The following is an 18,319-nucleotide window of genomic DNA, read 5'->3' on the forward strand; positions in this document are numbered from 1 at the left end:
TCTTTCACACACACTCTGTCACACACACTCACACACACACACACACACACACATTCTGGCACCATGATGCTACCACCATGACACAGAAGAAGTGTGTGCACAGCGTCTAGGTGTGAAGGCACAGAACAAAGACATGACCGCATTCACATGAGCATGTTAGAACCTGAGGTCTCTCTGAAGCCCTTTTAGAAATGGGGATGGGTGTGAAACAATCCCTGACCTCCCCCTTTATTTAGCAGACAAGGGATAAAATCACCCTATGGGACCATAGACATAGTATATAGACTCATAGACTCTATATATGTCTATGTATGGGACACCCTATTCAGACCCAGCCCATCAGCTCTCTGACCCCACCATGACACAGCTATCCTCCGGGGAGGTGTGGCTAATCTCACACTTCACACAACACATCAAACTTCCCGTCCCTGCCAAAGGGAGGAGGGTGGGGGGGTGGCGTCAGACTGACCGCACTGAGAGGGCTCCTCATCCGAGCTGTCCTGGCAGTCATCGTCTCCGTCACACACCCACTTCTGGGGGATACAGTGGCCGGTGTGACACTGGAAGCTGCCGCTCTCGCATGTGTGGTGGCCCACTGGAGGAGGAGGTGGAGAGAGGGAGAGAGAGAGAGAGAGAGGGAGGGAGAGAGAGAGAGAGAGGGAGAGAGAGAGAGAGCGAGAGAGCGAGAGAGAATGCACAAGAAATGCACAATATTTAAGGAACCAATTTTCAATACTGTGTGGCCTTTATGTTTTACTCTATGTAGCTGGTATTTCTCTTTCAATTAAATTTACCAATTATATTACTAAGGAAACATTAAAAAAAACATTTGACCTCCAGGGGGCGCCCTTGAGTTGAACATGACGACTCTGCATGCATGCAATGCATCCCAAATCCTCTACTCTCTGCTCTACCAACACTGCAATCATTATCGCTAACAGGGCAGGATGACAAGACATTCAGTTCTAGTTAAGTCAAAGTCATTTTTTTTTTCTATTATTGTCACACAGCACACCACACACGTGCATAGGAGAGAGATGTTAATGTTGAAAGGCAGCGCTCACCTGTGCAGTTGGCCTCATCAGACCAGTCCCGGCAGTCGTTGTCGCCATCACAACGCCAGGCGTCACGGATACACACACCTCTCGCGCATGTGAACTCTCCGGGCCCACACTGGTGGCTCTCTGTGAGAAAAACAAAACACCCAGAAGTCACCGGTGTGTGCCTATCTACACTCACACACTCACCATACTCACACCCTAATCTACAGTACTACACAGTAATGCATCTACAGGGAGTACACATATTCCTAGTATGGGTGCAGGATTACAGCATTACAGAACGCCTATGGCCACTGATTACAGACCTACTGAGGTTTACTTAAGATTTTTTTAAAGTGGCGCTGACAAAACAATGTAACTAAATATATGTCTGTACCATGGTAAATGCTATATGCACATGAAGGTAAAGGCAAGTACTGTGTTGTTTGTTCCCTTGCTATATCCCTGATTATTTGTGTGTGTGTGTGTGTGTGTGTGTGTGTGTATAATACTGCACGGTGTGCTTTGCACTTTGCTTGCATCCATGCCAAAGGCAATTTTGCCACTATCCATTTGGTACATGCTGACGCACCGCAGTGTTCTTCATCACTGTTGTCCCCGCAGTCATCCTCATGGTCACATTTGAAGGCCAGAGGGATGCAGGAACCAGAGGCAGCACAGCGGAACTGCACCGCAGGGTCACACACAGTGGTAGCTGCAGGGAGAGGGAGAGAGAGAGAGAGAGGGAGAGAGAGAGAGAGGGGGGGGGAGAGAGAGAATTAGACAGGAGGCAAGGGAGAGCAGATAAAAAGAGAAAAACAGAGGTATAGAAATAAGGGAAATAAATAATAAATAAAGGGAGAGGCACAGGAAAGAGAGAATGATATAAAGATAGAGAACATGGGAGGGAGGGAAAAAAGGAAAGGAGACAGGAAAGAGAGAGAGAGAGAGAGAGAGAGAAACAAAGAAACAGAAAGAAATACAGGTGGGCCACTTCATCTAAACAAAGAGAAAAGGACACTCTCCAGAGAGAGCAGGTATGATCAGGTGTCGTGTTTCAGGACTCACGGCAGTCCTGCTCGTCGCTCATGTCTCCACAGTCGTTGTCGCTGTCGCACTTCCAGATGCTACTGATGCACTTCCCATTGGAACAGCGGTACTGGTTAGGCAGGCAGGTGTGCTCTATACAGCAACAGGTACAGAGACAGACAGACAGAAAGAGAGACAGACAGAGAGACACAGACAGACAGACAGAGACAGACAGAGAGAGAGACAGACAGACAGAGAGAAAAGGAGGGTGTAAATGACAAGGTCGCTTGCAGTCTCACACATAAACACTGCAGTGGCTTTGTCACATTCACTGCCTACAGTCTGATTAATGCATTACCCCTATGGAAAACAGCAAGACTTAATTACTGTACACTTACTGTGACTGACACTGACTATGTTTAGATGCATGGCATAGACATAGCATAGCATAAGAGGAATCACAATGTCCTTGGTATTGTACCCAACGTATGTATAGTTGACTGGAGTAGACAGCTTTCTGAGTGCATCCTGTAGCTCCCTCAAAGAGACGAGAGTTCTGTACCGGCTGTGTGTAAATGCAACACAACCTTTGCCACTGGACTCACCTAGCTTCACACAGGTGTTGTTGTGGCGCTGGTAGCCATGCGGGCACTGGCACTGCAACTCGCCGGAGGGCAGGGTGGTGATGGGCGTGCCGTCGGGGCACACACACGCGTGGCGCTGCCCTGGCTGGGGCAGGCAGAGCAGGGAGCACGGCTGGTCCACACATGCATTAGTGCCTGCAGGGGGAGGTAACATGGCAGACACTGCAGTACATGCTTTCACACGTGTGTTTCCTACAGGTTCGCTCTAAAGCAAGAACTCAGTCTCAGGGTAATATATGTGTTTATATGTGTTTTTGTAGCTGTAACTTCATTGTTGAAATGTTGTAAATGTATCTTATACAGGAGGGAAAACACAGGAGGGATGATGACCATAACAGCACAGCACAAAACAATTATCAACTCTTTTAATAACCTATTCTGTATTTGCACTTAAATATAGTTCAGTAAATATAAACTGTTTCTATTAATTTCTATTAATTATCAATGAATGATATGAATATGACCTCTGACCTTTAGTTTTGCCCTTGTAGAAGATCTTAAGGTCCATGACACCAGTGAGGCTTCCCACCAGCAGCTCACCGTCAGGTGAGCCTGACTTAGGAGCTTTAAAGATTCCCATCCTGGACCAGTCGTCCCAATACAGATCATTCTGCAAGCCAACACAACCACCATTATCCCACTATTAACCACCACACAATTCAGCTCTCCTTTATTTGTCCATTAGAGCAGTAGAAGTAGTCCCTGGTGTACACTTTCAGTCAGTGGTGGCATTACAGTACTAAACTACAACTAAGCACAGGATCTTTAATGTTAAAACATCAGTCAGAGAGGTGGCATTTGTTGTACTTATTTGGCTCTGCTGAGAGGAGCTTCCTCTGAGGGATCTTCTACACCCTTAAGTCTGTGCAGGTGGATGAGAGGGCTGCTCACGTACCTTAAACACAGCGATGGCGTACGGGTGAGGTAGGCCCTCCATCAGGACGCTGCGCTGGCCTCCGTTGAAGTCGGCCCTCTCGATGCGGTCTCCGTACGCCTCGGTCCAGTAGAGCCATCGGTCATCAGCGGTGATCCCGTTGGGCCAGCGCACGCCCTCAGACACGATCCAGGAGACGTTGGAGCCGTCCATCCAGCTGCGGTACAAGCCGGCGGCGCGGTCGCCCCAGTCCGTCCAGAACATCAGGCTGATAACAGACCATAATAATGGATTTAAATAATGTGTTTTGTTTATTTATCTGCCTTAATCTCAATGTACCCTCAATCAGGGCATTGCTGTAAAAGAGCTTTGTGCGCAGTCAATTTCCCAAAATGAAACAATGAATGATGATGATAAGGTGGCCGTGGAGTTTGTGTTATTGCAAATGCGCATTTAGACTCATGAATGCCACCAGACACACTGGACATACTGTACCTCCGTCCCGGTATCACGGTCAAGGCCCGTGGGTGTTCCAGGACACTGGAGTTGAGCAGTGTGCGTCTCAGGTCTCCGTCAGGGTTGGACACCTGTGCACACAAAGGGAGGTCTGAGTCTTCACAAGCACAATGCAATGGGGAAGGGACTGGCACCGGCTCAAGCCACGGTCACACACAGTTCAGATATCACCGTGTGCTTTTCATCATAAAAAAAGAGACACTTTTGTAGGAGACTTCTGTTTTCATTTTCTCTGACGCACAAACTCCACCACATTTTTAAGAAGAATATGCTGACATCAAGACACCAACGAAGAGACCACATTCAGCTTTGACAATGTTATTATCTGAAAGAGAACAGGGAAGTTTCCTCAAAGCAGCTCACTTCAATCTTCTGTGCCCCCGCGTCCACCCAGAAGAGCAGCTGGCTGATGGGGTCAAAGGTGAGCGCCTCCACGTTCTGAAGCCCCCTCCTGACAATGACCTCCTGTCCAGAACTTCCGTTCAAACACAGCCTCTGAGGAGACACCCAGACAGAGGCACGGATGACGAGGACACCATATACGTGGACATTTGTTATTCTGTGTGTTTTAGTGACAAAAAATATTTGCAATATTTAAGTAACAGGAAATTAAATATCTAGGCTGGAAAAGTGTTGAAGACATGTAACTACTGCATGCAAATGTCTGTCCTTGAAACTATGAAACAAAAATCAAAAGTGGTGTGTGTGTGTGTGTGTGTGTGTGTGTGTGTGTGTGTGTGTGTGTGTGTGTGTGTGTGTGTGTGTGTGTGTGTGTGTGTGTGTGTGTGTGTGTGTGTGTGTGTGTATATATATATATATATATATATAACGTAAACATGATGCAGTCACCAACCTGTATAATATCCAGTGAGATGTCAGCCCAGTACACACAGTTCCTGTCGTAGTCGAAGTCCAGCGCCACAGCCTCGCGGAGGCCTGTGAGGGGCAGCCGCTGGTCGGTGCCTGTGGCCAGGTCGTAGCGGTGGATGGAGCTCCGCACAGCGTACAGGATGAACTCGTTACTCTCTGAGGGAGGATGCAGAACACTTAGCCTCCATAATTACATTACACTGACAAAGCTGAGAGGAGCAGCAGATTCTCGGTCAGTCAAGTCCTCGCCTGACCTTTACAATTTCAGACCATGAGCAAATCACACAACCAGGCACCTGGATGTGCTTGCGTTTTCAAGTAGAACACACATGAACATGAACAAACCATACCCTGATAGTGGTAGGAGATGCACAGCTGCAATTCAAGTAAAATAATGAACAGCCTGACACAATCAAGTAATGATGCAAAAGATCACAAGTACACAATCAATGCCGAAGGAAATGCCATCCTTTTTTTTTTTTAAATCAAGAAACTTCCAAATTATGGGGGCCCCATTTGCTGATTAAGGGTTAAATTGACTTGTTTGGTTGCAATCATACGACTTTAAAATCATATCTTGATTAGACCTTTCTGTTGTAGACGTCACGTCCTTGAGGTCATTTGGGGTGAAATTACTCAGCCAATATTCAATATTGTTTTTTCATTCAATATTGCTCAACATTGCAATAAACCAAATTCCTCTTGAGAAACTCAGTAACTTGATTCTGATAAGCTGACAGACATAATCTGAACTAATTATGATTTAAACTTATTAACTTCAAGGTCACTCACATACATACTTTATTAGAAGACATCCAAATTTCAGAGAACCTTCCTGGGACGGAACAGACATAGTCTTAAAACTAGTATTCTGCAGGTATAATAGAAGTATATCTATTCACGTCTCCCCTATGCTGTTTGATTCTTGATATGCTGTTTGATTCTTGATATGCTGTCCAGGTGCCCTTGCGTGACTGATGTTCCAGGTGCCCTTGCGTGACTGATGTTCTAGGGGCCCTTGCGTGACTGATGTTCTAGGGTGCACGTCCATGGCCTGAAACCATAGAAACACACTCACCTCCTACAGGACAAGGAAGCATCTCTCCCTCCAGTCTCTCCTCCACGTCTCCTCCGCTGCAGCTGTCCCCAGAGACCTTCCTGTACCTAAGAGAGCACAGCAGAGTTTACACATCCCTTAGGACAGTCAGACAGCTTTTGGTGAACAGGCGAGGGACCTCTAAATGCTTTAAGTCCATGGTGGTAGTACAGCACTAAAAGACAGCACTGAATGGTGACCAAAAGGATCACCCGGCCTCGGTTCCTAGGTCTTGTCACATCATGACAGGTCACATTAGGTGACGCAAGAAAGATGGGTTAAAAGGTTAAAGTTTAAACGTGAAAGTTTGGGTTAGGCTCCTTCTGGGATTTGTGCGCAAAGATGGGGTATTTGAGCTCGACCCAAATTTCAGTGAGTCGGTGCTGCTTTTGGGAGTTCTGCAGTGAACGTATTTCCAGTGGTCACAGTCTACATTTTCACTTTTACATTCTGACACAAGACGATGCTGTTCCCAGAATAACCCCCTACTCCACCCCACCCCCACCCTATGTACAGTACAATGGCATCATTCATGTGTAATAGGCTCCAGATACAAAGCATGTGACAAGGCACCAGAACAAAGCCCCACTCGTAATCAAATTACCAACGAATACAAATGACATGTGACATCTACATCCAGCGATGAACGAATAGTAACAGGATAACTGAATATGATTTGTCAATGCACGTCATTCCTGAGGTCATTGCAGGTCAGAGGTCGTCCGTGTAAATTAACTCCATAAACTGAATTAATGAATATATTCTGTCTCTCATGTTGCTTTGTCAGCCTCTCTGTCTTTACTGTGGGAGTTGGCTCAAAATAACTTGTTGGGTGGCAAACATCCAGCTTAATACAGCTTTGTCTTAATACTGCTAAATGCTGCTTTATTCTCTGATTGTGAAGTCCACTGACTTAGTTTTTTCATCATCAGCCAGTGTGTTACTGAGAGGTTTGACGTCCCATTAAAGGGGACTCATAGGAGAGTGAGTGTTTTGCAGAACTGTGATTACCATCGCCAACATATTACCCTACTCTCCCTCCCGCTCCAGCCTCCACGCCGCCCTGACACGGTTTTCTTACCCTCTGCTGCGGCGGTACGTCGTTCCCACGGGACACAGCACCGGAGGGGCGTACAGGTTGCCCAGGAACTCAGGGTCGGGCGCACACACCTCAAGAGACAGGTCCTCACTTAGCTTGAAGCCATAGTCGCTGAGAGAGGAGCAAGGTAGAAATAAGGGCTTTTTTTTTTTTTTTTTTTTTTTTTTTTGAAACAGAAAACTAATTTGTCAATACTGGTGGAAAATAAATGTGAAGATTGTAATGATTTCACACAAGTAATGTTGTTCACTGTTCACAATAACTTGAAGTTGACATTTCTATAAACAACATTGATAAAGATGTAGCCAACAACCAAATGAACAGCCAACAGGAACTGAGCCATGCGTACCACTCATAATCCTGTCGCGTGCAGGAGCAGTTGGACAGCGTGACGGGCCGATCGAAGTCCTCGCCGTTGAAGCAGGTGGCGTGGGGCGTGCGGCGCTTGAACACCATCTCTCTGCCCAGCAGGCAGCCATTGCCCAGCTCATCAGAGGGAGACCAGCTCTTATAATCCCCCTCGGAGCATGGCACGCCTACACACACACACACACACACACACACACACACACACACACACACACACACACACACACACACAAACCACACCACAGTGAGACAACAAGGTTGGCAAACCTCTATCCATCCATCAATAAATCAATCATCTACATCAATCATCATCTGACAACACAAAAATCTTCTAGCTTTTTATGAATAAACAGATAAAATCAACATGGACCAAAACTAAAAGTATGGCCTTGTATCGATATAATAAAAGTTTTGGTTTCCTCCTGCATGTACTGAAAAATATCCTCCTCTCATATCTGACAGAGTTCATCACAGTGCTGTGAAAACTGAGGCCAAACATACGCCTAATCTATTTATGCAAGCCTAATGTAAACCATCTTTACACTTTTCTTCATTTTCCTGCTTGCTTCTCAGAAACAGTTGAGGAACTGTGTTAAACCTTAGAGGCCCCTCTTTAATTTTACTACAAGAAAGTTCTCCAAATGGTTCTCATGGGATCAATCTCTTCCAACAGAGTGAACAAGTTTCTTATGTCATCCATGCTAACTGGTCTCACGGAAAATACCCAAACCATTTCTACTGACAGTTTCCTTCGAGAACCCCCGGCTGTTCTTACCGAGGACGTCGCTGGCGTTGAGCTGCAGGATGAGCCAGCTGTGCTTCTGGTCTGCGTAGGAGCCAAAGATGGTGAAGATGGTGCTCTTCTCGCCCGGCTCCGTCAGTAGCTGGTACACGTACACCTCCCGCTTGGAGAACAGGAACTCCGTCCATGTCTCACCCTCATTGGTGCTGAACCTAACAAACAAACAAGTCATCAGGATTTTTGAGATTTACTGTGCTGAGGAAACAGAATTCTAATGGGAGGACAAACTTAGAGAACTGTGATTACTGATTTACCTTATTCAACTAAAAGTGCATGGCAACTTAGTTTACAGTAATCTCCATGCTGCATGCAGGGTGGATGGTTAACATATGCTGAACATTGAGGACAGAGACTTACTTGAGTTTGGTGGTGGCAGATCCCTGTGCAATGGCCATCAATATGCCTCCATGATCACCCCAGGTGTAGAAGTGAGGTCCGGCCAGTGCCTGCAACAATCAACCATCAGGTAAAATAGAGTAAAATGGACCGTTATGACACCACATATTTGTACACATGTACAAAAGAACTGAGATTTGCCATTTTGTTTACTGCATGTGAACTGCTAGCAGCCTCATAAAGCCAACTGTCACTGCCAGAGGCACCTGAAGCTGAAGCACAAGGACGAATAGTAAAACTGATGAACAGCACACCACAAACATTAACTGCCACATGCAGCCTTGACTGAATAATGAGAGATGCTCTTACCTCCCTCCACCTAGCCCCCGCGCTACTGGTCACGTACACGTTGGGCTTGTTTGCCAGATTCTTCCCCACTGAGCCTAAAGGTATGGAGGCAACGGACAGGATTTGAGCACTTCACCATAAAAAATAAAAAAAATACACTTCATGGTGAGTACCATGACATATTTGTATTCAGTCTGTGCACCTCAGGGATCGCATTCATTCTCACTGCATGAAATGTGCTTATGTGCTGCTATTGTCTGAAAATTGCTCCACCACAATGCACTCATGAAACAATGCAAAAGGCTGGAAGGACAGAAAAGAAAAGAGAATGAAGACAATCTTGAGTACTTCTGACATGTCTGACTGAAAAGTCTCCCAGCCTCTTTCTGACAACCACTCCTCAAATCTTTCCACTCTCCAATCCTGCCATAGCAACACATTCTCCTGCCAACTGCCCAATCTAGGCAATGCATTCTGTATCATATGATGATCTCTGAGCCTTTATGAAACTCAGATGGCAAACTGCATCCAAAAGGAGTGGTTGAGTCCTTCAGTTCCAACTACCACAATTTAACAGGCAACATATTTTCCCCATTTCATGTCAGAAAATTCCTCATATTCTTTACTCCTGAGTACTCAGAGAAGGCATCCACGGAGATTAAACAACTCTTTTCCAACGGTGTAAACCGCCTCAAACAAAAATAGTTGAATGGAAGCCACCTTTCTCTGGTTCCAGATAGAATTCAGTATCTAGCCTTAGAGAGCAATGTTTGAAAAACACTACATTGCCACTGGCCTGAAAAACATTTCTTACCAAGAGCCTTTACTGTAGTATTACTATTAGGTACGTTAGTATATACAATTTATATATACATATGTTAGGTATATACCTCATGTTTTACCATTTATACATTTCTGAGTCTGAATGTAGAACATTGTAACAGTAATCAAGCTATTAAAATCTATACAATAATAAAATGATATACTATTAATTCACAGAAAAATGTGCCTCCATGATTTGGTTCAAACTGCTGTGCTTGCTGCACAATGAGTGCAAAGTGCTAGCAGACAGAGCTGTCTTCTATTTTCAAGTCAGTACAGCAGGCAAACAGAAAATGCCTGGCATGCCTGCACAATTTGGTATCAAAGTAGGGCATCCCTAAAGAGAGAGCGAGATGGAGGAAAAATCTGTCTGTGAGAAATTAAGGAGTTTCTAGCTTTTGAGCTTTGAGCTTTTAGAGAAAAGACAGTACCGAGAACTGCATGCCTTGAATTCCATTCAACCTAAGATTGTTAATTGAACTGGGGACTCCCAGACAGTTGAAATGGCTAGGTAGAGGAACGTCCTTTCTCGGATGCGCGCACACACACACACACACACACACACACACACACACTGTGACACACACCTGTGGCCATGATGAGTCCGGGAGCGGAGTCTTTGGAGAGGATGGGCATCCTGCGCAGCTGAATGTTGAGCAGCTGACTCCAGCGCTGGGCCAGGTGTAGCGAGCAGCCTCTGGAGATCTGGAGAACACACACACACACACACGCGCACACACACACGCACACACACGCACGCACACAATGGCACACACATACACACACACACACACACACACACGCACACAATGGCACACACATACACAACCAAAAACACACACACACAGACAAACAAGCAAGTTAAGTATTTACAAAGACAACTGTATGGTGCAGTTTTGACAGCTTATAAGCAGTATGTTCCAGTGAGGGTACCTGGCAGTCCACCACGCCTCCTAAGCTGTCAGAGGTGGGCGGCTGCAGCAGCTCCCAGGTGCCCCCCTTGTCGAAGGTGATGACGGAGCGCATGTTGTCCTCGTTCACCGAGCCGTTGATCAGCGTGGCTATGAACACCCCCCGCAGGCCCTCCACGCGATGCAGATCTGCAAAGGGCTCGTTGGCAAAGTATCTGCACACACACACACACACACACACACACACACACACACACACACACACACACACACACACACACACACACACACACACACACACACACACACACACACACACACACACACACACACGCGTTTAACTGCTGCGGGGAGTGTATTGGAGGGTGTGACGTGTCCTCTATTTGTCACCAGTGTGGTGAATCACAGCTGCAGTGAAACATCAACAAGCTGTTGTGGCTTAGCTAGACCTGCTGGATGGGCCAGGCAAGCATAAACAAACACAAAACACAGGCACAGTCTAGTTACACACAATAAAAGTAACATTATCTCTACTAGTGCTTGTGGAATTACATCTACATACTGTACCTGCAAGACTATAATCATCACAATATTTTGTGAGTCACATTTTTTTAAGCATAATATATTAATTCATACATTCATTTTTAAAAGATGATGTAAATGGATCCCAATAATAACTATAAAGAACTATACACAATACACCAGAATATACACTCCGATATATAGACATGGTTAAATACGCATCAATCAATGGAACACAGCGTAATGACTTAGAGGGACTAGAAACACTTCATCAGCAGAACAGTGCACCTCACCAGTGATTAGATGGTTACCTTATGAGCGTGTTGCTACCGGAGCCTTGGGGACTGTAGTAGAGCACATTCTCCAGGGACAGGGAGAAGCGCAGGCCCTGAGTGTCCGAGATGTACAGGTGCGTAATGTTGTTGTTGTGATTCACGCAGACGAAGACCTGGTCCTCGGACGCGTCGGCGATGTAGTACTCCTGAAAGACAGCATCAGGAGTCAGACATGTAAGCTCCTATACATTTTTCATACAGAGCGTGTATCAGTGCATTGTGGGAAAAATGGAACTCACTGTGATTGGATGACGGGTCTGAAACTGAGCTGCTTTCATTGGCTGGCGGTTGTAGGACACCCATAGTTGGACGGTGGCAGGCTGATGACTTCCTATTAAAGTCTGTGAATACAAGAGTCCACTGATCTCACTCTCCTCTGATCTCCCACTGACACATTTCAAACATTATTCCAGTATCTGTCAAATGTATTCAAAAAGCACTTCATAATGACTCTGGGAAAAAAAAAAAGAGGTGCGATAGAACACTGCACTGCAGATGTTGTGCGCTGACTCAACAACTGAATTTCATTACATTTCAGCTGATTAGTATGTAAGGAGAGTATGGATGAGTACTGAGTCTGATTTCTCAAGTGAACCTAACCCCCTCCCCTCCCATGAGTCCTTGTTTCCTCTCCGGTGACCACCTACCCTGGTGGTGGTGGCAAACATGTATTTGTCCCGGAGCTGGAAGTTGTCCACACGCTCCAGGATGGCGTGACGGTTCTCCTCGCTCTGGAAGAAGTCGGTGCTGCTGAGGATGCTGGAGCCACCCTGGGGCTCGTGTCTCTGGACAAACACCGTCTTGGGGCTGTCGTACGGCTCCACGCCCCTGGGGGAATAAGTCGATGAACACAAAGGCCAGTATGAGGTAGGAGACCAGCAACCTCTAACTGACATCAGAAAACAAACTTTTCCAGACAAACAACCATGAACTACAGCTTATCTTCTCACTCAAATATTTACACGCCAAAGCCTCAAATATTCATTTTTCCCCCAATAGCCACCAAGACTTGCAGGAATGCCGTTGTTGATTTAACACATATGTGATGACTGCAGACTAGACTACTGTAATACTACTGAACAATTTAAGAAAAAAAGAGCTCATCTTGCATAGAAAGATCTAGACAGTGGGAGAGACAGAGAGTGCTTCAACTGGATCGTTTGGCTTAAGCAGCCTGTTAAATAGAGCTCCCTCCACATCTACCTACCATTACACCACACTCAGGCAAAGGAAGTGGGCCAGAGACAATCATTTATTCATCAGCAGTATTGCTGTTAACACTGAATACTTCTAAAGCCTCCAGCCTCTGGGAACTGCCTGTGGAGACACACTTTCCACTTCAATTTTCCACTCTGGGCCTCTGCAGCACACACTCAAGCAACCGTTTACAAGCCGGAGAAGATCTTCCAAACCAACAAAGTGAAGTCAAATGTGTCAAATGCCTCTCCAACATACCAAGGGTATCATTGCACCCGAGCAGAAAGCCCACATATAAAAAAAAAAGTCATAGGATGAGTTCTTAAGGGCACATTTTGACTGCATATGCTGGTAACAGACTCCACTCATCAAAGTAACACAGTGCAGTTTTCTGCTGCTGAGTTCTACGGTGAAACGCAGCAGAATTATAGCAGCCTCCACACCACGAGGCAAACCAAAATAACCACAGCTTCACACATCTTTATCACCGGATGGGCCATAAAGACACAGGGGGTGGTTGAACACTCAGACACACTCAAACAAACACTGCACTTTCTCATTGCCATGGGTGGGACCACAAACTAATAAACAAGTTTACGTACATGCACAGAGACAAACACTCAGTCACTCTCTCTCTCTCACACACTCACACACACACACACACACACACACACACACACACACACACACACACACACACACACACACACACACACACACACACACACACACACACACACACACACACATACATACATACATACTTTCACACAATCTTACCAGAAATAGGACTTCACATGCTCCTGAATTAACACCCATGTTTCGCCAAAATCATCTGACTTCCACAACTGAAGTGAAAGAGAGAGGATAGTTCAGTGGGCAATTATTTTGTTTTTCTCACAGGCTGTTGACACAGAACACGAGAATGAGGCTTTCAAACAGGGAGCAAAAGCAGACTGTGCAAATGCTGCAAAACACAACCAACTCTGCAACATACTGCCAAGCAGATTAGCCGATTAGAGATATGCTACGCCAACAAGGCTAATATCGTTCAAACCACAGCCATGTTTTTGTCTATCTACTGACAAGATGTATCGTTTCCTGTGCACCCTAAAGTACCTGTTTATTTGGATGGGAGCTGTCATAGCCTAGCACCAGGTTTGGCTTCGTACTGTGTAGTAGAAGGTCTGTGGGCTTGAAGGGGATGGAGAATCCTTGGATGGTTTTGCAGAAGTCAAAGGTGCTCCAAATGTAGCTGTTGGTGATGTCTGCAAAGAGGTACTATGGAGAAAAAAAATCAATAAAAGATTAGCCTCAATTTCTGAATAACCAACCTAACATGTGGCAGTGAACGTACAATCATTTACCTGCAACGCAACCCCATTTCAAGATATTTAGCTCTTTTTGAGGCATTCTTATAAGTTTTGAGGAAAATGTCCTCAGGCTTACCCTTTTGTTATCAGCAGGGCTGTGGTAAAACTGAGAGATGACCTGCTTGCTTTGTTCCTTGGCACCAGTCAGCTGGAATCTTTCAGGAATGGCTAGGAAATCCGTGCCATAGTCGTAGGAAACATATATCTGTAAGCAGAGAACAAAATTAACTTTTTTGGACTACGAGGCAATGTGGAAAAAAGTTACCGGCAATGCTTATTTTGTACCCGCCAAAATTAAACAATGCTTTTCAAAACATAATTTGTATGTCTCAGTTATATACTACCTTCATGTGTAATAATTTGCATTCCATTGTACACCACATATAGAGTGGTTTTAAGAAATTAGACAAGTTTTATTGTCAGTATGGATATCATTTATTAAGCTAAAATGATTTCCTCATCATACAAATCCTACTTGTTCAACCTTAAAATCAATTAAGTGACTAAACTAATAAGCCGACAATAACTAAATCAATCGAGTAAATGGCTATTGTCACAGTAAGAGCTCTCGTGGCTCTTGATAGCCTTTACTCTCATAATGGATGAGCCGACGACAAAAGAATTCTGCCTCCTTGCCCCTTGCGACTGCTTTACAAACACTGCGGTGCATTGTACCATCTGAATACTTAAACCATTCCCATGGCTCACCTGAATCCGTTGTGAGTCACCTCACACTAGGGGTGGCATGACAAATATAACTTTTTACAACTCGAGTACACTTTGCCCAAGAAAATAGAGTCCAATAAGCTACTTGTCATTGCAGGTGAGAGATATACATAATAAGGCGCATAGTATCTCTAAACACAGAGAAAAGCATAAAATGAATGATATGAAGATGACACTTGTTTTTTTAATGGCGACATGTCACCATTATTATTAGTTACCAACATTCTACAGTAGCCCAATAATACATGTAAATATTAAACATGGCAGTGTTGAAGAGTATGCATGCAGACAGACAGACAGACAGACAGACAGACAGACAGACAGACAGACAGACAGACAGACAGACACGTGTATACACACACACACACACACACACACACACACACACACACACACACACACACACACACACACACAAACCTCAGTGCAAAAGGTCGATTCCCCTGAGTTTCTGAGTCAAGGCTACGTGAATTTATACAACTGGTTACTACTGAGAAGTCAACACCATTTGGAGTAATTCTGAATATTTAGTACAATCAAAGGGTCAAATTACACGGCAAGATACCTTGGCCAAATAACTCGAACACTTGCTGCCAGGCCTTTGTGTAGCTGCAATGTTTGTGCTTGAGTGTGGTTGTCATTTTATGATTCCCAAGATTATGTCACTGTAAAGTTCCCAATCTCGTTTGCCATGGTAACATGCCGTGTCAGTTGGCATATGTTTTTTGCCCTTAGCTGCTCACCGAGCTTGGTTTCGGGTCGATGGCTCCGACACTGTCTCTGGCCAGCGCCACAATGACGTTGCTCTTCTCTCCGGCCCAGTGCACGACCATCTGGTTATGGGAGTCATTGAGGTTTGCCTGCAGAGAGACCAACAAAACATGCTGGTGAGGTGGTGGCCTGTAAAACACATGAGTACGGTCGCCAGAACAGACTATCATCATGGAAATACATTGCTCCTGTTTCTCATACAGGCTGCAGGAAGCAGAATTCTGAGGCCTGTGAGTCAGAACTTGACTTGGGTTTATGAACACAAAGTTAGCGGCTGTCAGATAGCAGGCTACCGCAGACATAAACATCCGCATCAGACGTGAACATCCGCATCAGACACCACAAACATCTGCATCACACATGAACATCCCCATCAGACATGAACATCCGCCTCATACATGAACATCCCCATCAGACACACACATCCGCCTCATACATGAACATCCCCATCAGACATGAACATCCCCATCAGACACGAACATCCCCATTTGGCTGCACAAGGTAACCATACATCATGAACGTGCCGCTTCAGATTTTTTTTCAAAGGGTTATAATAACTGCCCTGCCCTGGTTAACACACCTGGACACGCTTTTTTTTTTCTGTCCGTCTGTTTCATATGTGAAGGCTGAACATAGTCATCAGTAGATGATGCAGCCTTTGTCTACCTGTTCCAACATGTCCACTTAAAGCTGCATTGCTAATCCACTGGCCTGTAAACGCTGCAGCATGCCTCCTGCCAAAATGTGCTGCCAGCTTTTTTTTCCCCCTTCTGTGACCTGCATAAGGCAACAAAGGCTAACAGTTTGGTAAACGTAACACATTTTAAAACCTGGAATATTCTAGAATATTTATGTTGAGAGAGATACCTGATTTAAGAGATTTGATCGTTTGATGGGTTTGTCTGAACTGTAGCAATGTAACCTGTTTAATGTGACAATGTCAGTTCTTAATGATGGAAACACAGCAATTACACAACACATAGGCCTATATTTTCCTTAAACACATACTGGGTGCCTGACATCCCGTTGGATGTACTATACAAATGATATCTAGACTGAGGAAATAGAACTGAGACAACACCCTGCTCGCCCATGTTTGCTTACAGGCTGGCGACACCTCAGCCATAAAATTGAAAGCACCATTATCAGACTGGTAAAACACAAATGACTGTGATGAAATCTTAAATGTTTGAAAGGCAACACTATAGTATGGTCAGGCTTGTGAGGGCATGTTGTAGAAGATATTTGCATTGGGTCATTAAGCTGAGCATTTTGAGCAAGTGAGCCTCCCAATGACACGAAGATATGTGTGGTTGTTTTCACTTGTTTAGAGTCACGCTCTCTCACATCAACAGTATGTGTGTACGGTGCTGCTCAGTTACATTTTCAGTACACGTCATCGTAATTTATAGCCTTGGCCAGCTGGGCTTTCAGGACCTTGTTGAAAGTGCTGTGTGAACTGGCTGGGAATGGGTTGACTGAGCCCCCACTGAACATTTACTGATTTAGACACAACTTGGAACGCCTCTCATCCACTCCAGCTACTACAAGAACGCTGTTGTTTGATCTCCGTTGGCCTGCAACACAACATAATGGCCACAGGAAGTGAGGCCGAGTAGCTAAGCAGCTCAACACATTCTGCCAGCTCTTGAGGCATGTGTTTTGCTACAAAGTGGCCTTTCTCGTTTGCTCTCTCTCTGCTACTTCAGTCCATTAAGCTGATACAAAACAACACTGTTTTTACGGGAAACAAGATGACCCAAAGTCTCTTTCCTGTTTCAGCCCACACAACAAGGCTCCTAGAATGACTCATAACCCTTGTCTCCATGCTTTCATTTTCAGACTTGCCCATTATTCCCCCTAGGCAGTGCAGCTAACCTGTGGTGCTAAGCACCAGTCATCACTGCTTACAGTCTCAGTGCGCTACGCCAAGACGTGCATATGGTCCATTCAGCAAACGCTCTCATTTGCGCAGTGAAAATACCGTCATCAAATCACACACGGCTGAGAGCTGCCCCCATGATCCACCAATGACTGGCTATATTTTGGAAGAAATGTAACTTTAAATAGTAAAACTCTCGAACGAGGCTCCAAAATAAGACTGGTCCATTTTCATTTTCTTAAAAAGACAGTGGAGGGCTACTGGTCACATAGGATGCCTTGCATTGCCTACATCAGATTTAATCGGCTGTTCTTCAGTGCTTACCATTGCTACTCACATTCTTTTCTCGGCTCAACTGCAACAAAGAAATTACTAGTGGTCCAAATTAGGTTAGCCTTATTAAAAACCTTAACGAAACTAATTTGGCCAATACTTCATTAGGATTTTACCCAGTCTTCCCCAATACTCAGCTTTCAGTGACACATATGTGTATTTTCAGATCCTCTCAATATCAATAGGATCCTGTAGAATTGTGTGTTCTCTCAGAACCTGAATTTCTGTTTCTCTGCTGTAATGCAATTCAACTTTCCTTCATCTAGCCCTGCCATCATAAAACCATATTTGAACTCCTGGTTACTCCAGGATCTATACTATTGACTGGTTGGACTGTTTAAGCCAACATCAGGAAGTCAACACTAGCATAACGAGTTTGGTTACAGAGCTATCAGGAGAAACCCTACAAGGAACAAATAAGCCT

The 18,319-nt window shown here is 44.9% G+C and overlaps 1 protein-coding gene across 2 annotated transcripts in view; it reads right to left on the reverse strand.

The window, feature by feature from the left end:
* The window catches only part of sorl1 (sortilin-related receptor, L(DLR class) A repeats containing), a 32,587-nt gene that overhangs the window by 12,503 nt on the left and 1,765 nt on the right, over nucleotides 1-18,319 (reverse strand). For both annotated transcript variants that reach the window (XM_031583746.2, XM_031583745.2), the window contains exons 2-26: nucleotides 15,653-15,769; nucleotides 14,260-14,388; nucleotides 13,930-14,091; nucleotides 13,591-13,658; nucleotides 12,261-12,441; nucleotides 11,853-11,954; nucleotides 11,590-11,759; nucleotides 10,779-10,971; nucleotides 10,433-10,550; nucleotides 9,045-9,118; nucleotides 8,697-8,785; nucleotides 8,313-8,491; nucleotides 7,518-7,704; nucleotides 7,151-7,279; nucleotides 6,052-6,137; nucleotides 4,957-5,129; nucleotides 4,467-4,598; nucleotides 4,083-4,174; nucleotides 3,609-3,855; nucleotides 3,185-3,323; nucleotides 2,675-2,848; nucleotides 2,109-2,222; nucleotides 1,633-1,755; nucleotides 1,065-1,184; nucleotides 470-595 (exon numbers count right to left, since the gene is read on the reverse strand). In XM_031583746.2, the coding sequence (XP_031439606.1) occupies nucleotides 470-595; nucleotides 1,065-1,184; nucleotides 1,633-1,755; nucleotides 2,109-2,222; nucleotides 2,675-2,848; nucleotides 3,185-3,323; nucleotides 3,609-3,855; nucleotides 4,083-4,174; nucleotides 4,467-4,598; nucleotides 4,957-5,129; nucleotides 6,052-6,137; nucleotides 7,151-7,279; nucleotides 7,518-7,704; nucleotides 8,313-8,491; nucleotides 8,697-8,785; nucleotides 9,045-9,118; nucleotides 10,433-10,550; nucleotides 10,779-10,971; nucleotides 11,590-11,759; nucleotides 11,853-11,954; nucleotides 12,261-12,441; nucleotides 13,591-13,658; nucleotides 13,930-14,091; nucleotides 14,260-14,388; nucleotides 15,653-15,769 (3,424 nt within the window). The remainder of the gene's footprint in view (nucleotides 1-469; nucleotides 596-1,064; nucleotides 1,185-1,632; nucleotides 1,756-2,108; nucleotides 2,223-2,674; nucleotides 2,849-3,184; nucleotides 3,324-3,608; nucleotides 3,856-4,082; nucleotides 4,175-4,466; nucleotides 4,599-4,956; nucleotides 5,130-6,051; nucleotides 6,138-7,150; nucleotides 7,280-7,517; nucleotides 7,705-8,312; nucleotides 8,492-8,696; nucleotides 8,786-9,044; nucleotides 9,119-10,432; nucleotides 10,551-10,778; nucleotides 10,972-11,589; nucleotides 11,760-11,852; nucleotides 11,955-12,260; nucleotides 12,442-13,590; nucleotides 13,659-13,929; nucleotides 14,092-14,259; nucleotides 14,389-15,652; nucleotides 15,770-18,319) is intronic.

This window comes from Clupea harengus, chromosome 17, assembly GCF_900700415.2.
Source record: "Clupea harengus chromosome 17, Ch_v2.0.2, whole genome shotgun sequence".
NCBI classification, from domain to species: domain Eukaryota; kingdom Metazoa; phylum Chordata; class Actinopteri; order Clupeiformes; family Clupeidae; genus Clupea; species Clupea harengus.